Genomic DNA, 19,005 nt, shown 5'->3' with positions numbered 1-19,005 from the left:
TCATAATCTATGTAAAAAGTTTTTAACTCAATATCTAAAGAAGTTAGCTATATCAGCTTAAAGAGTAGTGGAAAAAGTCTCAAAATAGGTGCTATAATCCGTTGATTAATGGACGTGCATGTTATGTCTATAAGTTATCATTACGTTATTAAATTATTTAACTTAGATATTAATAAAAAATAAATAATATAAATAACTGAATAAAAGTTTTTCATGCTTGGATAAGTCTTAACAACCAATATAAATCAATAAAATCGGTATTTTAAAGTTTTATAATTATTATACTATAAGTACATATTATTATAATTATATGGAGTGAAAGCTCTGTCAAACTATGTTCTCATAAATGGAAATTTTTCATAAGGTACAGACATATAGATGCTCTCTGTCAAGGCGATATTACTCTTGAATTGCTAAAATTTTACTCACTGCATTTGATATGCATATAATTTTATTTATGCATATAATTTAACATTGATTCATTGCCTTATATAAACTACAGAGTCCCCAGAGATAAAGTATACATACATTACTATACATACCGTATCTTATATGGATGCTGGTATTATAAGTCCCAGCACACATTTAAAATCTATGAAATTGAAATGGTCGTTCACTTAGCTCGTAAACCTTTAACCGTACCATTGAATACAATTTTATATTATATTATATTATTATTATATATTTTATTATATATAATGTAATAAGTATATTATGAGTGCTAGATTACAACGGGAACTTTAGAGATGTTACCAATAAACTTCCAAACTATAAATGCACTGTTTCATCAGAACTTTTCTGTGGAATACAAGACATGAAATACACCAGGGTATGCAGAAATTCATGCTAATGGTTTTGATACTAGAAGAGTTCTAAAAACTAATGTTATAGTCAACTGGATGTCATCTACTTAGCGTTGTTATATATGTAATATTCACAGAAACCATGCGATATCAAACAAGAAAAGTTGAAAGAAATTCTTTTCTCTCTATTTTACCAAAGAAGTTGGTGAGCAAAACATATAGGTGCACTTTACTGGGTGCCTAGACATATTGAAATTTATGACAATAATTCTGCCGATGATCTAGGAGGAACCAAATCAAACATTAAGTCATGCTTTTCCGAACTTTATTTATGGAATAACATGGTCCACAACTAATGTCCTATAAAAAACTGACTTGTAACCTGAAGAAGTGGCTACTGGATCGTTTAGTAAACAGAACTAAAACCATTGGCATTATTTGACGGATTACCGTCTTTTGCGTTACTATCTTAATAAAATGAAGCTTTCTAACAAGACACTGTTGAGTTTGCATTGAGGCAATTGAGACGTCCAGTTATATTATTTACTTCTATCTGTTTGAGGGGAGGAGAACAATAATCCTGGAGCTGTTATCTTTGTTTAATAATTCTTATTAGAAGGTTTTTGATTTAAGTTGCTTTCTGTGGTATAAAATCGTTAAAAGTGCAAAAATTTTTTAGTTACCAATTTTGTTAGTTTGATATATAAATCTTAAGTATTTTTTTTTTTATTTTTGATGCTTCTTGAAATTACTTTACAGTACTTTTGCTGAATGCTGTCAACTCAATTGAAGCGAATAGAAAAATTCATGTGAATGGAATGTTTTGAAAATATTTGCTTTACAAATTAAACTTAATTTATAATCAAGTGTAAATGCGATTTTATAAATTTTTTTTCTTTCAATCCCCAGTTTGTACCTCGGCACTTGTTTAAATTAAATCTAATAATAAAAAATTGACTCAAATTACGTTTAAGAATGCCTACAAAAATTGTGCATGTACTAAATGAGCTTCAGAAAGTAGCAACAGATAAATATGCAATTTTATAATGTTTCCATTGGGACTATTATTTCGTAATATAGTTTTAAAGATACATATTATTATCTTGTTATTATTATATTATTTATGATTTAATTTTAATTTATTTAAAAATCAGTTTGAAAAAAAAAATAATGTTGAATGGTTATTTATCATCCTATTCAAAAGGATGTTTTCTATTGAGAAGTTCCTTCTTTGACAGGAGTTAGAATGACTGAGTTTAATCTTTGAAATTCAACTATATTTTTTCCAGAGAATTTTTTTATAATTAAATTATTTTATTTTTATTATACTATATAATTATTTGAAGTGAAACTATATCTGCCGATCAGCCACTGCAACATCTCTATAGTTGTAGAGGAGTTCTTATGAAAAACATATGAAACAATTAATATAGTACTAAAAGCAGTTATGAGCCCCAATAGCATTAATGTCATTTGTCTGCTATTCACGCCGATCATGTACTATACATTACAATCTATATGTTATTGCTTTTTATTTCTTTAAGAAACGAACTGGGTTATATCCCTCATATTACTGTGAATAATAATATCAGTTTTATTAATATATATATAAAGCGATAACGGATATGTTGTACCGTGTGCTCTGTAAGAGAGCAACAAATCTTACAAGAATTACAAGAATTGACATTCATAATTCTGTCAAAATAATAGAATGAACTCAGTTAAAATTTTTTGGATATTACTTCCCCAAGCAAGATTAAAATTTCAGATTCGTTGTGGTGCTATAGAGAAATTTTTAATCACTTTGGCTCATTAAAATTTTACCCTATACTTTGTAAAAGAATGAAAAGATTATCAGAGAAATAAAAACTCGACTAAAGGATTTCTTGTTAATGAACCAAAAATACAGAAGGGCAAAATAACTTTTTCTTTAGTCTTAGTTTAATTCAGTGCTAGCAAAATGCACTTTAATGCAAAATATGTTGGAAAAAACTTAACGGGGACATTCCGTTCTTTATTCAAAAGTCTGAAGTTATTCTATTAACAACCATATTCATCCAAACCATTTATTCTATTTTACTCTAGCATTTATTTATTTTGCATTTTTACCGTAAGGGCCATGAATGTAATCGTTAAGTGCTATATTCTTACGTTTAGCATGTGATACACCTTTTGTCATGTCATCAACTATTCCATTCTATAAAACCATTCTAAAAAAAAATAAAAGCAATAAGTTTCAATTTTTTTTATTTATTTTTATTTAAAAATCATCTCAGTCTATAGATAAAAAGAATCATACTTCATACAATTAAATTACGTTATATTTCGGTAAGTTTTCCCAAAGATTTTCAATATTTAATTTGTGAGATTTTTGCGACGGTTCAAGAACTTCTATAAAATTTTCTCCTTCACGCTGACGATCGCTGCCTTTGCATAATTAATTCCGCAAAGCAAAGCATTAAATAAAATTAACATATTTTTTTACGTAAATATTAAATTGTAAACTAACTTAACGCACAAAACATTATTCAAAACATAAAATTATAAATAATTAATTGTTTAAAAGTAATCATAAAATAATTCAGATAATCATACGTTACAAAGTAGAAATCAATTCTTCAATACAAAAGTGCAATTAGTGTGTAATGTGTAATATGTAATGTGCCGTGTTGTTGTGCAACTCGCAAAATTTTTACATAAAATTATTGTAAATTAACTATTGCAGTGTTGGCCTTTAAGAAAGATCAATAAAGATTGTGGGTTATACCCCCACATTCTCTTTTCACTTTCCTCGAAACGTCCTTGAGCATTGTTTGCATTTCAGCTAAAGCTGTCTGTAACTACTCTGTAATTAATTCAATTAATTAATTAATTAGCAATTAACTACAATTGTAATGCATTTACTTGCCGGTCTTCTGTTAAGTGTGGAATGACTAAATTAAGTTTAATTTTTTTCTTGTTCTTATTAAATAATTTTGTCATTTATGTGCTGTTGGAGTGTACTTAATTTGTTAATTAATTAAATGTAATTAAATTATTAAATACTTGTTATGCATAATAATAAGTAAGCATATGTTTAATTAATTATATTGCTTTCTTGCCATCTTATTGGTTTGTCCTTGTATATTTCACTGTGTGTGAATGTGTGCTTGTGTGCTTGTGTTGTGTATATGTGCGTATGTGTGTCAGTTTGTGCATGTATTTGTGTTTTTGTCGTTGTATTTGTTGTATTTGTTGTTTTAAAGTTAATAAGCCGATTTATTTAAAAAAATATAATTAAAATATTTATTTATCATTAATAATATTATTATTATGTATTATGTTATGTTAAATTATAATTAATTTCTAACTTTTCCGTTTTTATTTATTTTCCTTACATTATGCTTTCCTTATGAGCCATTATAATGTATCGGTCCCTGGAATCTGTCCGTTTTTGCTTCAGTTTTATTTTTACAACTTAAAGTAACTAACTAAATACTTAAGACAATTGGCTTGTAACCAAGTGAGAACGTTAGGAGAATGAGCAGCTATAAGATGAATGATCACACGATGCGTATGTTGTGTGGGCGGGAGAGAAGTATGCAGTTATCTTCTTTTTGTTTTTGTTTTTGTTTTTTTCTTTTTTTGTTTATATTTATTTGCTTAATTGTGGTAGTGGGGGGAAAACCTTAAGCCATTAAGCTGACTTAACGCATTTAATTGGTTTTATCTTCCTTGGATTCTTCACTTTCTTTGGATTCTTCGGTTTCCTTTGATTCTTCGGATTTTTTGTTTTCAGCGGATTTCTCTTCAGAAGTTTGTTTCTCCTCGGATTTCTTCTCTTCTTTAGTTGCTTTCGTTTCTGGTGTGATTTGTTGTTCTGTTGGTTTACTGGCAGTGGGTTCTTCAATTTTTTTGGGTTCAGCTACTGGTGCTGGTGCTGGGGCAGATGCAGCAGGTTCGGGTTGAGCAACTGGTAGTGCTTCTGGTGCGGGAATTTCAGCCGATTTTTCTTGTGGCAGAGATTTTGCAAGTTCTTCAGAAGAAGGTTGTGGTATATCACCAGCTGGTGCTTGTGGATCTTCAATTTTCTTTTGTGCTGGTAGTGGCGCTGGTGCAGCAATTTTTGCGGCTTCTGGTTCAGTAGCTTCGGCAATAGGTTCTTCGGCTGGTAGTGATTTAACTTCTGGTACTGGTACGGCAACAGCTTCAACTGGTTTTGTTACTTCAGCTACGCTGGGTTCTTCAGATTTTAGACTCTTAAGAACTGGCACAACTTCTACGGGTGTTTCAACGGCAACATTATCAACAACTTTATTTTCAGCTACCTGGACTTCTTCAACTTTTTCAACTTCAACTCCACGGCGTTCTTGACGAATAGCAGATTCTTCTTTCTTCTCTTCAGCTACAGCAGCAATTGGTGCAGGTTCAACAGCTTCAATGACATTTGATGCAGCTGGTACAAGTTCAGATTTAACTGCAGGTGCACTTTCAACATTATTTTCTTCTTTATTGGGTGCTTCAGCAACAATTGGTGAGTCATCTCCTAAATCAGATGATTTTCCAACTGGTTGTACTTCCTGCACGGCTGGTTTAATTTCATCAACGATTTGCTTTGTGGTCTCAACAGCTGAAACTGGAGCATCTACAACTGGAACTGATGAAACGGTTTCGGATTCTTTTTCAGCGCGCAATTGTTTTTCAGCGAGCTTTTCCTCTTTCTTTTCTGGCACGGCTTGTGTAATCTCAGCATCTGGTGCATTGGCAGCCAATTCAAGTTTCTTTTCTTCTGTTAAGGCTGGTGGTGCAAGTGGTACATCGGTGGCTGGTGCAGCTGGAGCAAGAGGTACGAGTGGAGCAAGCTCATCAGCAGAACGTGATTCTGGTTTAACAACTTCAACTGGTTTCTCTTCGGACTTGACAACTACTTCGGGTTTAACTTCTGAGACAACTGATTGCACAGGTGAGACTTCCTCATCTGGCACGGGTAAAGCAAATGCGCTTATTAAAAGGGCGGATAAAATTACTAATTGGAACTTCATTTTGCTGAAATAGAAAAAAGAATACATTATTAAATATTATATTGCTTAAGAAATTCAATATTTATAAAGTGTTTATAACATATGTAATGCCAGCTAAGATTTTGACTAAACTATATATATATATATATATATATATATGCATAACTATTCAGTTCTTAAGGTATTCACACACATTTGTAGTAATAGTATCTGTGTATTTAAATGTGACTACATTACTAAATTTGTTATTAATTTTCACTCTATAGAGCGGCTTCATAAAGAACTGACCGTATTGCATTACTCGTAGTAATTGGGTAATTGCAGTTAATGATCATTTAAAGGGGCATAAGAAAGATTGACACACGCTTTAAATTTGATTAAAGCTAATTTTAATTCATTTGTTGACCGACTATAAAAGTTTAAACTTTGACTAAACCAAGACGGAAGCTTAAAATTTAATTTACAACAGTAGCGTCTTCGGGCATTTTTAGAAGATTCTCGATCTGCCAGAGCGGGTTTATTCCAGATACGTTTATCATACGATCGCCAAGTACAAGTTCAACGCTTTTAGCTATGTACGTCAAGCTGCAAATTGATTTTGTCGCTGATTTGTAAATGAAAAATGTAGGACAAAAGTATCTGAGTGTGATTGATGTAGATAACGTGAAGTGCAGTTGTAAGATTATTAGGTGCCACAATAAATGCATTGTTGTCTATGCGATATTTAAATGTTGTGGTTTTAGTAGTTAAGTTGTAAAACTAAGTGACATTAAAAGGTTTTATAAGTTAAATTATTCTGGTACCACACCTCTTATAGTTCGCAATTTTAATCCATATCTTTTAGTAAACTTGATAATAAAGTTTCTCTTTTAAGGGTTTTTATTTGTATTTGTGATTAACGGGTACGTCTGGGTTCATTAAATTCAAAAATTTTCCTGTTTGTTTAAGGTACCAATCACTCGCAAGTACGCTTATATACATTATTAGGAAGGTGTTAATTTTTCTCATGATCAATTTTATGTTATCAGTTTTTATTTTTATATTCAATAAAATGAAAGCTTATTTAATTTTTGCAATTAAAAAAATATCTTTATAATCATAAGACTTGTTTAAAAGTATGAATTTTATAAAAAGTCCAGACTGCCTGTCGTCAATTGAATCTTACCAGTTTTTCGTTGGTAAAAATGCCTAATGCCTTGTAAGATGAACTCGCATTGGAATGATCTCAAAACCAGCTATTTAGTAAATTAATGCATAAAATAAGTTAGCTGGTAAACGAACTATTAAGCAAGATTTTTATTAACAAGTATTTTGAGGCATTATTTATCTAACCTCTATTGTAAAGAGTATTTGTTGTATTAAGTAACATAAGATATATGCAATATAGTAAATTATAACAATATGCAAGATATTCAGTTTACCACATACCAGTTTAATTTTAAAATAGTATTTTTATTGGAGTGGAAAGGAAGAAAAGGGAAAAGTACTACCTGAATTTTTCCCTTGCAAAAGGTCCACTAAGGAAATGTTCCACTAAGGAAGTCTACAAACTTAAGTGTGTGGTGGACATCGAAATATATCTCTTTTTTACCAATCTAACTTGTATTTATCGATTATATCTTTATCTATTTATCTGAATATCTTCATGCAGTCCCCACATGATCATTTGGAAACTTCAAGTAAGTTATCTATTTATCGATAATATTTTTATCTATTTATCTGAATATCTTTGTATATTTATTTGAATAATACCATATATACCATATACCATATAATTTTTGATGGAATTTCTAAGCGCGAAATATCTATTTACCGATTATATTTTTATCTATTTATCTGGATATCTTTGGAACTTTAAGTAAATTATCTTTTTATTGCTGATATCTTTATCTATTTATCTGGATATCCTTATATATTTACCTGAATATCTTTATTCAGATACCACATCATCACAGTGAAACTTCTAAGCGTTTGTTAAAATTTTTTAATAATATTTTAGTTGTAGTAAATTTGATAGAACTACCTTGGCGACTTATGGGTTATCTTTCAGCTGATAATAATCTAATATAATTATTTTAAGCTTTTTAAAGTTAATGTCATAAAGATTTCTTGTTTCTATTTTTTTAAAAATTAATTGTTTTTAAATATGTAAGATTTAAATTATTCTATTTTTTCTTTTTAATTTAAATTGATTTTATTATAATTGATATTTCAGGTTATGTTAAGTATTATTGACTATAGCTTAGAGCTTAAATAATGAACATTTAGGCCAAGATAACGCCCATTGTGATACCACATAATCACATAATCACATCTCCAATCTCGCCAATCTTGAAACCAAATGGTTATTATAAATGGTTATTAAGATAAATTTATTTTTTTATCGTTATCGATAAATCACGTATTCTATAATTCGTAACCTTACAGCTATAAATTAAGAAAACTGTTTGGTTTCTGTAATTTATTATGCACAATAAAATTTTTAAATTTTATGTAAATTTGACATGCATTTTATAATCCAACCAGTCAAGTCTGTAAGTGGTTCTTTAATATATGCAGATTAAGACAGACGCTGACGGTAACTCGAACTGTACGAGCATAAGAAAATTAGTCTACCAATTCAATTTTAAGGAAATTAAGTTAATTAAATGAATTTAATACGCATAAATTTATTTGAAATTGATTTCGACTATTAAGTATAACTCCCACTAAAACAAAAAATAAAAAAAGAAGTAAGACCTCTTGAGACTCTTGAGAGTTGGTTTTTTGTTATTGCCCCCGTTCCACATAAACTGTGCTCGTTATAATGCAAGAAAAAAATTTTTATAAAAAAAAAAATAAATAAAAAAATTAATATAAAAAAAAAATTAAATATTAAAATTAATAAAATTAATATAAAAAAAAATAAAATATTAAAAATAAAAATGAAATAAAATAAAATATAAAACAAAATTAAATAAAATAAAATAAAAATAAAAAAAATAATTCGATACAAGCTTTGCTAAATAAAAATTACATAATTTCATATAAGTTTATCGCTGCGCCTGCCTGTCTTGGACCTGGACCGTCGTTTTTCGTCCGCATATTTTCCGTAAAAATTGTTAAATAATTTCAAGTGGCAAAAATAAAAAAAAAAATTGTAAAAAATTGGTTCCAGAAGCAATCAATATGTCATGCGTACATTGACTTTTAATCGAAGATTTTATTATTTGCAGCGCAGTAGGTGAAAAACTTGTTTTCACTAAAGAATAGACCCACTAATCAAGCAAGACCAACCAGCAACCAGTAACGAGCCTTCTTCTCTTGGTGGTGTTGTTAGTGATGTTAGTGATGTTGTTGATGTCGTTGTTGTTGCTGTGAGCGAACCCCAGAGCAGGATTGATTTTGTATGGCCGCCCCACGCTGTGAATTTGATTTGCTTTTAAATCAAATTTTACTGCTTGCTGTTCTTTTATTTTGGTACGAGTATCTTTAAGATACATTTTTTTTCTGCTGCCCGTGCCAAACATTTTAGATGCTGATAAGTCACAAACGCCTTTTGCGCCGTGAACAGTGTGCACAGCAAATAGTGTGCCTTGGTTTGGACTTGCTGAACTGCTGCTGGCTTGGCTTGGCTCGGCTCGGCTCGGTTCGGCTCTTATGCTCTACCGCAACCACTTGAAAGCTGCAGCAAAACTTGCTGACAACGTACAAAGGCTTCGCTGTGGCTGGTCGCAACGAAGAAACCAAGCACTGCAAAGACTGTTAATTCTTAGGCATGTTCTTGTCTTGCCGAGGCAGGGTTTGGCATGGAAATGTTGTACACCGTACCAGTGAACCAGTGTGGGCACGGTTGTATCAATAATTTGCTTGATTTGCTATTTTGTATAACTATTTTTTTGCCTTATAGTTATTTTATTGATCACGTTGCTGTATCGTAGTGACTTGTTATGTTAGCTTTAGAAAATGTTTGAATATTTATTGTGGATACGATTACAGATTGAAGTATCTTATGTGGTGCGCTTTGGTAATGCAGTTAATGGCAGCGTTCGTCGTTTGCAGTCCGTCGTCCGTCGTCTGACGTCTGCCGTCTGTCGTCCGTGTTAGTGTTTGCAATTTAATTACTCATATAACAAGTGCTTTTCGTAATTAAGCTTGCCTTTACCTGGTCCGCTTGGCGTGGTTAAGCCTTTCTTGCCTGCTCCCTCCTGCCTGTTTGACCGTTCGGTCGTTCGACCGTTCGATTTGAATTGTGCATTCTTGAGTGGAACTACATTTGCTGTTGCTGTCTCGTTGCCACAAAACAATTTGATGCAATTTCATGCATTCGTTTCATAATTGAACTTTGCTTTGCGGACATGGTCATTGCTGGCTGGCTGCCTGCATTCGGTTCTGGTTATTTTAATGAGAATTAAAAGAATTTTTTTTTCGTTGCTGGCATTTACATTAGGTTACCTTGAATTTTCAAATGCCGTTTTGTTTAATTTTTTGTTTTTTTTTTGTAAGAACTTAAATTTTACAATTAAACGGAAAATGTTCTAATTCGAAAGAACCATTAGGAGCTCAGTGTCTAATGAGAATTGAGTCAGATAATTATATTGTTAGTATATGAAGTGGATAAATGCAAAAGCGGTTATGAGATAAGATTTTTAGATACAAATATATAATATAAATAAACTGTCTCTGATTATGTAAACTTATAGGGTTTGCGAATAAAACAGTAGCTCAACTTTTAATTAAATTTTAAAATTAAAACAAAGCGTCTTTGGTAGGCAAAAGCAGTTTTAATATTTATTTTAAAAAAGTTTTGCTTATTAAGCATTTAAACACGGTAACATTATCCTAGTTAAAGAGCTAAGCCAATAGAATATCAAGTCTTAACATTTAGTCTTGATGGCTTAGTTGTTGTTGCATGTACAGATTAAGTAATTGGCATAAGCGAAATAAAATGTCCAATATATCCAATATAGTTATAGAATCGAACGAAACATCGAATCGAAGAACACGTCAGTCACCTAAGGACCTGAGGTGATGGACGCATTAGTAAGTGGAGTACTTAAAAGATACTGAATTTGATTAGATGTCATGTAATATGTTTACTCGCTAGATTTGTAAAACGAGCTAGAACAATTCTAAAAGAGGAATTCTTTCTTCTGAAATAAATGGGTGAGATTTAATGATACCGTTGTTTTGTACTCCGTGTAAACACTGGAATATAATAGACGAAAACAGAACCTTTATTAAAAACTTTTGTAGTTATTTTTTGCTTGTTAACGCTTTTCATTAATAATTTTCCACATACCTTTATAAGAAAGGTGTGAGCATTTTGTGATTATATGGAACTTGAAAATCATACTATATCAATAAAAACCGAGTGAGGTTGATTACATTTTATATATTATGATCAATGGCAAACCACCTACATAGGAGATTGCGTTTGGAGAATTTTTTTTATTGGAGACCCACATAATTATATTATTGGAGAATAGTTTTATAAGACCATTGCGTGCAATAAATATATGACCGTTATCATAAGAAAACAAACGTGCCTATTGTTAGTTGCTACTTTATTAATAAAGTAATTAGGTTTCCCCAGTTGAAACCATCTATAGTACATTTTTCGTAATTCACACGTTATAATTACTAATTACGGATATAAGGAGGCATTATTCTTATAGCCTCCTGGCTTTAATATTTTTAGGAAATCAGTTTATATATAAACTGATTTGTATTTCATAAAGATTAGCTATAATTATTTGAAATATAATATGAAGGTTGTGTCATTAACTTTATTAATGGATGCTAAAGGCTCTTTTAGAGTTATAACTCACGCCAAAGAAATCTTATGATTAGTTATATTGGCATTTGATAATCGTTATTAATTTTAAGTTCTGCTTGAAGTTTATGTTGGAGAACAGTTTAGCCGTGATTAGGTTGAAGTGGCGGCTTATTACATTGTTTTACCACAATGGTCTTGAAAAACAATAATTAAATTAATTTTATTAAGGCTCACTTAACGAATTGCAGAACAAAAGGCTCTCTAAAGACTCTGTTCAATTAATTCTCTAAATTTATGATAGATCAATCGTCTCCATTACAGTTACTAACATAGTTAAGCTTTAACAATTAAGTTAAATATATATATTATTATACTAAAATTTATTACTTATATTAGTGACTGATTTAGTCCTCTTCTTAAGATACTAAACCCAAAACCCCATAGTCATCTAAAGGCTACGCACTTTTCGTCTATATTCATTAGATTTTTGTTTTTTTTTTTATATTTTCCGCATGTCTTTGAGTCTCCGTGGTTCCATGGTAGTTTCCACTCATGCTGAACTGGTTTCGTTACGAATTGCGAGTTTCAATTCAATGTCAAGTTTAGGCAACTCAAGTGCCTTTTTAATTTTTGTTCATTTAATTTTATTCTTTTCGGAATGAAAGACCAGAAAAATGATAAAAAAATTTTATTAAAAGAATAATTACAATTTCTATTATTCATTTTTTTTCGCACTTTTTGAAGTGTAGAAATTTTTTTTGCTGAAATTTAAATTTAATTCTAGAAGAATTCATTGACCCTCCTTTTAATGTAGTCAGAAGAGCATCTAATTTATTTTACTTAACTAAGCTCATTTCAAATTCAAACGTGATTAAGTAATTTGACTTTTTTTATTTAATATATTTTCATTGTACTTGTAATATAATACACATACATATAATGAAATTAATTGATTATATCAATAAAATTTGCCAATTTTATTTTTGTTGTATAAGAAATTGCCAATTCATGGGTGTAAATAAGAGAAAATACTTATATCACAGATGTTTATGAAATTAATTATTAAAAACATAGAAAAATTAAATGTTTTAAAATTTGCAAAATTTAATTAACACCTATATTCTAAAAGTGTGTGGTTTTGCGATAATATAAAATTATTTTTTTCATAAATATGACCTACTGATCCGAATAGTTGTCATCTCTAGTAATCAAAAAAAATTGAACTGATTAGAAAGTTTTTATTATACTTAAAATTTGTGATTATTAAGTATTTTAAATTAAAATTAACAAATAAATAATATGTTAAAACATGACAGATCTAATAATAGGATTACTATCTAACAGCTGATAGCTTGTATAGAAATATTATATTGCAATGGTCGATATAAAAGTACCAGGTCTCAGTTTCACTGATAGTAGTCTAATTTTCTATGCTGATATATTTATTAATCATTTAATAAATTTAAATTAATATCATTAAATGATATATTATTGCTTTATTTCTTTAAAGCATAAGCATAAGTCGCTTATCAAGAGACAGAATAGTATATACTATATATATACTGTTACATCCAATAATGACATTTGATTACTATAATATAAAACTACAAAAAATCTTAAAGCAAACTATTTATTACATTAATTTTAAACTTAATAGAGCTTTGCTATTTATTTAGTTTTCAACAACAAATGGTTTCAAAATGGACACTTCCTAATTGATTGGGAAGTGTCTAATTGATTGGGAATTGGGCCAAATAATATATATTACATGAGTATTTTATATTAACAAATAAGAACACCTAATAATTTACACACTCCTACGATTTACACTACAAAACAAGGCTTGCTCAAAAAGTGATGTAGAAAAGCACTTAACTGCTTTGTAAAATTTTAATTAAAATACAACTTATTAGCGTATTGGAACTACAAAAGGATGTTGATTTTTAATTATTAAAAATTAGAAAATTACTTTCTTCTTATTAAACAGTATTAAAATAAGCTCGAGTATCTACTTCTATTCCTACTGTAAATATATGATGGACTCATACAATAAATCCCAATAACCCAATAGCTTATTTTTGTTTTTGGATAATTGGTTAAATATTTTTATATTAAAAATATTATTTAAATAATTATTATTAGATATGTGTTTTAAAAGAAATTGGATATTAAATTCGATATTAAATTTGCTTATAATATAAAAAGAGTAATTTTTAAATATTAATAATTAAATTAATTTTTTTTGTATACTTATAAGATTTGAAATTAATAAAGAAGAATGAAGAAATGGTGTTCTTTAATTTTTTTGGCGTTAAAATTAAAATACAAAGTTTTAAAAAAATTAATTACTAATTTTGAATTATTTTTTTTCCATTTTCAACTTTAAAACTTTTTAAAATAGTTAAATAATAGTAAAAGAATTTCTTTTTTTTTAATTTTTTGAAAATTAATAATTTATAGCTGTTTTATAAAGTATATTTGTTTTTATGTATAAAAAAATAACAAAAAAAAATTAATTTCAGAGTAAAATATGAAATATAATTTACTAAATTAAAAAAAAAAATATATATATATATATGTGAAATATATATGTTATATGAAAAATATATATATGACAAAAACACGACAGTATATATGGCGAAAGTTTAATATATATTCGAACACTTTTGGTAAATAAAATATTAATTATTCTAAATAATATAAAATGAAGAGTAGGGTTAAAAATTTATTTTAGAAAATTTGATTTAAAGATGCTAATCGGAATTAATTGTATTTCAATGAAAAATATGTTATAAAAATTCAAATTTAAATTAATTTTAATCGAATTTAGAATCTTATTTGTTTTTAAATTTTAATCGAATTTTGTTTTAATTTTAAATCTTATTTCTTTTAAGTCTTAAATTAATATAGAATATTTAAGATCTAACATTTCTGTTATTTTTAATATAACTATAAGTTTGACTTAATAAAACATTTTATTGAAAATTCACTGCAAATACTTTAACACTTGGTAAAAATAAATAATTTTAGTTTTTATTCTTTATCTTAGTACAAGTCCTTTTTTATCTATATATAGAAACACTTAAAATATTTAACTTTTCTGCACTTAACTCACCTGTAAATTTTACAAAATTGTATCTCAAATATTATTTCAACACAATTGAACTTTTATTTATCACAATTAAACGAATTGTCTAAAACACAAACAATTCGAATATTTCGAAAACAAAAAAAAAATTGAAATCTTTTACTTCCAAACAAAACCAAAAGGATTTTCTCAAGAATTATTTTTTAATCCAAGAATGTATCTCAGTTTCTTTGCTTCTTCACTGCTTTGTGCACAGCGGTCAATTTCAAAATCAACTTTGAATAGATTCAAAGATGCACACACTTTATATATACGCTCAGTGTGGTGAAAACTGCCAACTAAAGATGATAGATACTTTTTTCTTTTTGTGTATTCGCGCTCCCATGGAAAATTTCGCACTCTTCGATTTATGTTTGCAGCATAGATACACACAGTTGCACTTGTTGCTCTATACATATGTGCACCACTAATCGCACACTAGTGTTAGTGTAGTGTGTGTAGTGTGTGTTTATCGTCTGTTTGTAGTTCGCGACTTCGGCTTTAAATCAGAACAAATGAACATTTAAGTCATGCCTCGGCTCTTGTGTAGTCAAAGGCTTGCTTACAAATACATGCGCTCGTGCAGTATTCGATCGCTTTTATGTTTAACTTAATGGAGAGAGAGAGAGCACATAATCACATAATCGTTCTTAGATAATTCTATGTTTTTTTGTATATGAAACTGTGGTGAATAATGTGTAAATATTGTGCAGTTGGTTGTTGTGGGTGGTGAAGTATTTTTATGACTTTTTTTTGCATATCGTTAGCATAAACGTTACCTCTGCAAAGAAGGATTTGCAATAATTATTTATTAGTGCTGAGGATTAAAGGATATTAAATGTATTTAATCCTTTGTTTAAAAAAACTATTATAATAATAAAAAGTGCTAAAAATTAAAGTTGGAAGTCGATTAAAATAAATAGAGTGATGAAGGAATATGATGACATTTTTTTTAGAATAATTCTTAGTACACAAAAAGAACATATATAACTATTTTTTTACTCTTAGTTCTCAGAAAAAGAAATACGCAAAAATAATTTATGGGTGCCAAGCCTTGTATCAAAATAAAAAAAAATGAATTTTATTTTAAATTATAAATTATTAAAAATTATAAAAAATCAAATATAATATGCAGCGAAAATAATATAAAAAAACATTTCCATTAAAATAACATAAAAATGTAAAATATAATTATAATAAAATTTGTGATACTAAAAAATTTGATTTAAGAAATTATTTTAAATTATTAAGAATAATTACTTAATAAATATTTTTAAAAACAAAAAAAATAAAAATAAAAAACATCACTGATTGGCACTACTCGAATTAAATAAAAATAAAGTTTCGTTGTTCTATACTAATCAAAAACCTTTCTATTTATTATATTTATTATTCTATTTATTATTTCTAAAAAATAATAATAAAAATATTATTAAAAAAAACAAATAAAATTTATAATATAATTATAAATAGAGATTTATAAATATAAATATTATAAATAAAGAATAAAGTTTACTACAAAAAGAATAAAAATTTTTTAGTATTGTCGGTCAAAATAATTTTCGTAAATCTAATTAAATATTAATATATTATACAATATTATAATAAAAATATGTTAAAAAAAATATGCAAAAAAAAATTAAGATAGTAAAGTGACATATATATATAATATTTCAGTCAACATAATTTAAAATAAATATATAATTACATAAAAAATATAAAGGTTTTCGAAAAATGGTGAACTACAAAACAAATATAATTATTTTATAATTTATTACTATTATAATTATAATAAAAGTATATTTAAATAAAAATATTTAAAAAATGAAGATAATAAGTGAAATATTATTTCAATCCACATAATTTAATATATTACGAGTATAAAAGTATTATTAGAAAAAAAATATATTAAAATAGATGTGATTAAAAAATATATTCTGATATAAGAAACAATCATTTAAATAATGTTTAAATACTTATATAGAAAAGTGACATTATGCAATTTAATATAATTAGTTTTTTAATGTAAAAATATATATAATAAAGAATTGTGTAAAATAATTTAATATAAATAATAATTTAGTAATTTAATATAAATATAATAATATTAAAAAATTTAACTTAATAAATTGTTTCCATTTAAACGAATAATATGTCAAATAATCTAATATTTCGAAATAAATTTATTAATTTAAAAAAATAAAAAAAAATTAAATAACGCATTATGGTCTTAAATGAAGATTAAAATTATGAAATTCAAATAAATAAATAAAAACTAATAATAATTAAATTATTTTTATTTAAATCAAAATTATGTGAAATAAAGAAATGAAAAAAAAAATATTCAAAAAAATTATTTTTTTATTTTAATCAATATTTCAAAATTTAAAAAAAAGTTAATTAAAAAAGACAGTAAAATTTTATACAAAAAGAAATAACATTAAAAACTAGAAGAAATTAAAAATAAAAATATGTAATCTAAAAATAAAATAACTGAACAAATGTGAATTTTAGTTAAATATTGTAGAGATGAAAAATAAATTTTTTTTAAATTACATATTGGAATGATATTGGAATTCAGTAAGTCGTAGTATCTTTTCATTATAATTACAGTTAAATACATATCTTAAGATTTAATATATAAAAAAACTGTTATAGTATAGTGACATAATAAAGTATAAGATAGATAAGTATAAGTATAAATTTCAGAGTAATGCATATATCTTTCTTTAAATATTTTATGGGGTTTTTGTGTTCCTATTAGACGTAAGGTCCACAAATGGAAGTTAAGTCAGATAGTAAAGGTCTACAAAACTATTAGAAAGTAAAAAATATTCGAGTGGAAGCATTAATAGGGAAATTCTTCTTTTTTCTTTGGTTTGGTCCTAGTCTAGAATAGAGTCTGAATTGTATTTTAAAATAATATTCTGTTTGGAGTTAAAATACAGATGTGATTCTGTATTCCTGTATAATGTGTTGTTAAAAGCTCAACGCCAATTTTGTTTTTTTCCAGGTTCAAATACCAGGATTTGTTGGGATACCAGGTTTATGTCTGCATGAAGAGATCTTTGAAATGAGTATAATAAAAACATCGAATTCAAAAATAATTATAGTTAAATAAGTTCTAATCATTTGTGATGGCTTTTCTTATTAAAATATTTCGTCATACTACATAGTTAAATTGTATTTTGAATAGAATGACACTTTCCGAGACCTTTTTAAAAACTCTCTTAAATAGTCACTTAGCTTTAGTCAATTCTTGTCCGTTACAGAGGGTAGTCCGATCAAAAGAAAATTCAGTTTATTGTTCCAAATAGTGAAAAATATAGTTTTAGTAACGTAAGTTTAAGGAAAATAGTCTACCGGAAAGGATTATCCGTTAAAAGAGTCGTTATAGTTACAGTTATTGTTACATGTTACAGTTACAATCCTCTCAACAGAATATCTTAAAATCATTTATTAATTAATTTTAAAGTAATTGAATTAAAATTTTTATTATTTTTGAATAAGTTATGTGCGTGTTATTATTATAAGTTTTGTATAGGGATTATATATTATTATATTATATATTATTAGAGTCTTATTATATTTATTATTATAGCATTCAATTAGAGTCTTATTAAAATTCTCTATACAAAATGGACATTTTTTTATAAACAATTGGATTGTTTAATATTATCTAAATATTAGTTTTGAATCCTTCTATGTTATGCATTCATAGTTAGTTTCATGTTATACCATTAAAAACTTCTATTCAAACTATAGAATAACAAATTTTTTTCTCTGAACACTATTGACTATTTTAATAATCTTCTTCGCTGCACACAAATATATTATTAAAACTCATTCGTTTTATTTTTTCCTTATTAATTTTTTTTATCCTTAGTCTTTTTAACGAACCACTGTTGTACATATTCTATACCGACTTCTCTCCAAACTGAAGGTATCGCAGTGGTCGGTTCGAATAGTAAATGTTCAAGTTTCTTGCAGATGGTACTTCTTGTGGCTGCTCATACAGATACTTACATTTTATAGACAGACTAATGTATCCGCAAAAATTCACATATATAACCAGCACAAAAAGTATCTACTATACGTTTAAAACGTTTAGACTAGAAGACTAGAAGAAAAAGAAGAAGAACCCCAACAAGTCTAGTCTAGTTCAGTTTCGTTGGCAACAACTCCCTTTTTTGTTTTGTTTTTCCTTTAAATATTTTATTGTTATATGTTGTTTGGTGTTTGGTGGTTGTTGTTGATTGCTGTTGATTGTAGTAGCTGCATTTTATTAATATTTTAGTCAAAGTACAAACTGTTGGC

The 19,005-nt window shown here is 27.4% G+C and overlaps 2 protein-coding genes across 3 annotated transcripts in view; one reads left to right on the top strand and one right to left on the bottom strand.

Moving 5' to 3' along the window:
- The window catches only part of LOC119671380 (serine/threonine-protein kinase S6KL-like), a 93,627-nt gene that overhangs the window by 48,914 nt on the left and 25,708 nt on the right, over positions 1-19,005 (top strand). The gene's annotated exons all lie outside the window — the stretch shown is intronic.
- On the bottom strand, positions 3,167-14,928 carry LOC119671381 (protein bangles and beads). Its single transcript, XM_038081987.1, has 2 exons — positions 14,677-14,928; positions 3,167-5,828 (listed from the first exon to the last, which is right to left on the bottom strand). The coding sequence occupies exon 2, from the start codon at positions 5,822-5,824 to the stop codon at positions 4,499-4,501; it is 1,326 nt and encodes a 441-aa protein (XP_037937915.1). The 5' UTR covers positions 5,825-5,828; positions 14,677-14,928; the 3' UTR covers positions 3,167-4,498.

This window comes from Teleopsis dalmanni, chromosome 1, assembly GCF_002237135.1.
Source record: "Teleopsis dalmanni isolate 2A chromosome 1, ASM223713v2, whole genome shotgun sequence".
Lineage (NCBI taxonomy): Eukaryota > Metazoa > Arthropoda > Insecta > Diptera > Diopsidae > Teleopsis > Teleopsis dalmanni.
The sequence above is the reverse complement of the archived record's forward strand: the minus strand, read 5'-3'. Positions and strand labels throughout refer to the sequence as shown.

What these genes read in the sequence shown, in the direction of transcription:
- LOC119671381 (XM_038081987.1), bottom strand. Translation starts at nt 5,824, where the DNA reads ATGAAGTTCCAATTAGTAATTTTATCCGCCCTTTTAATAAGCGCATTT.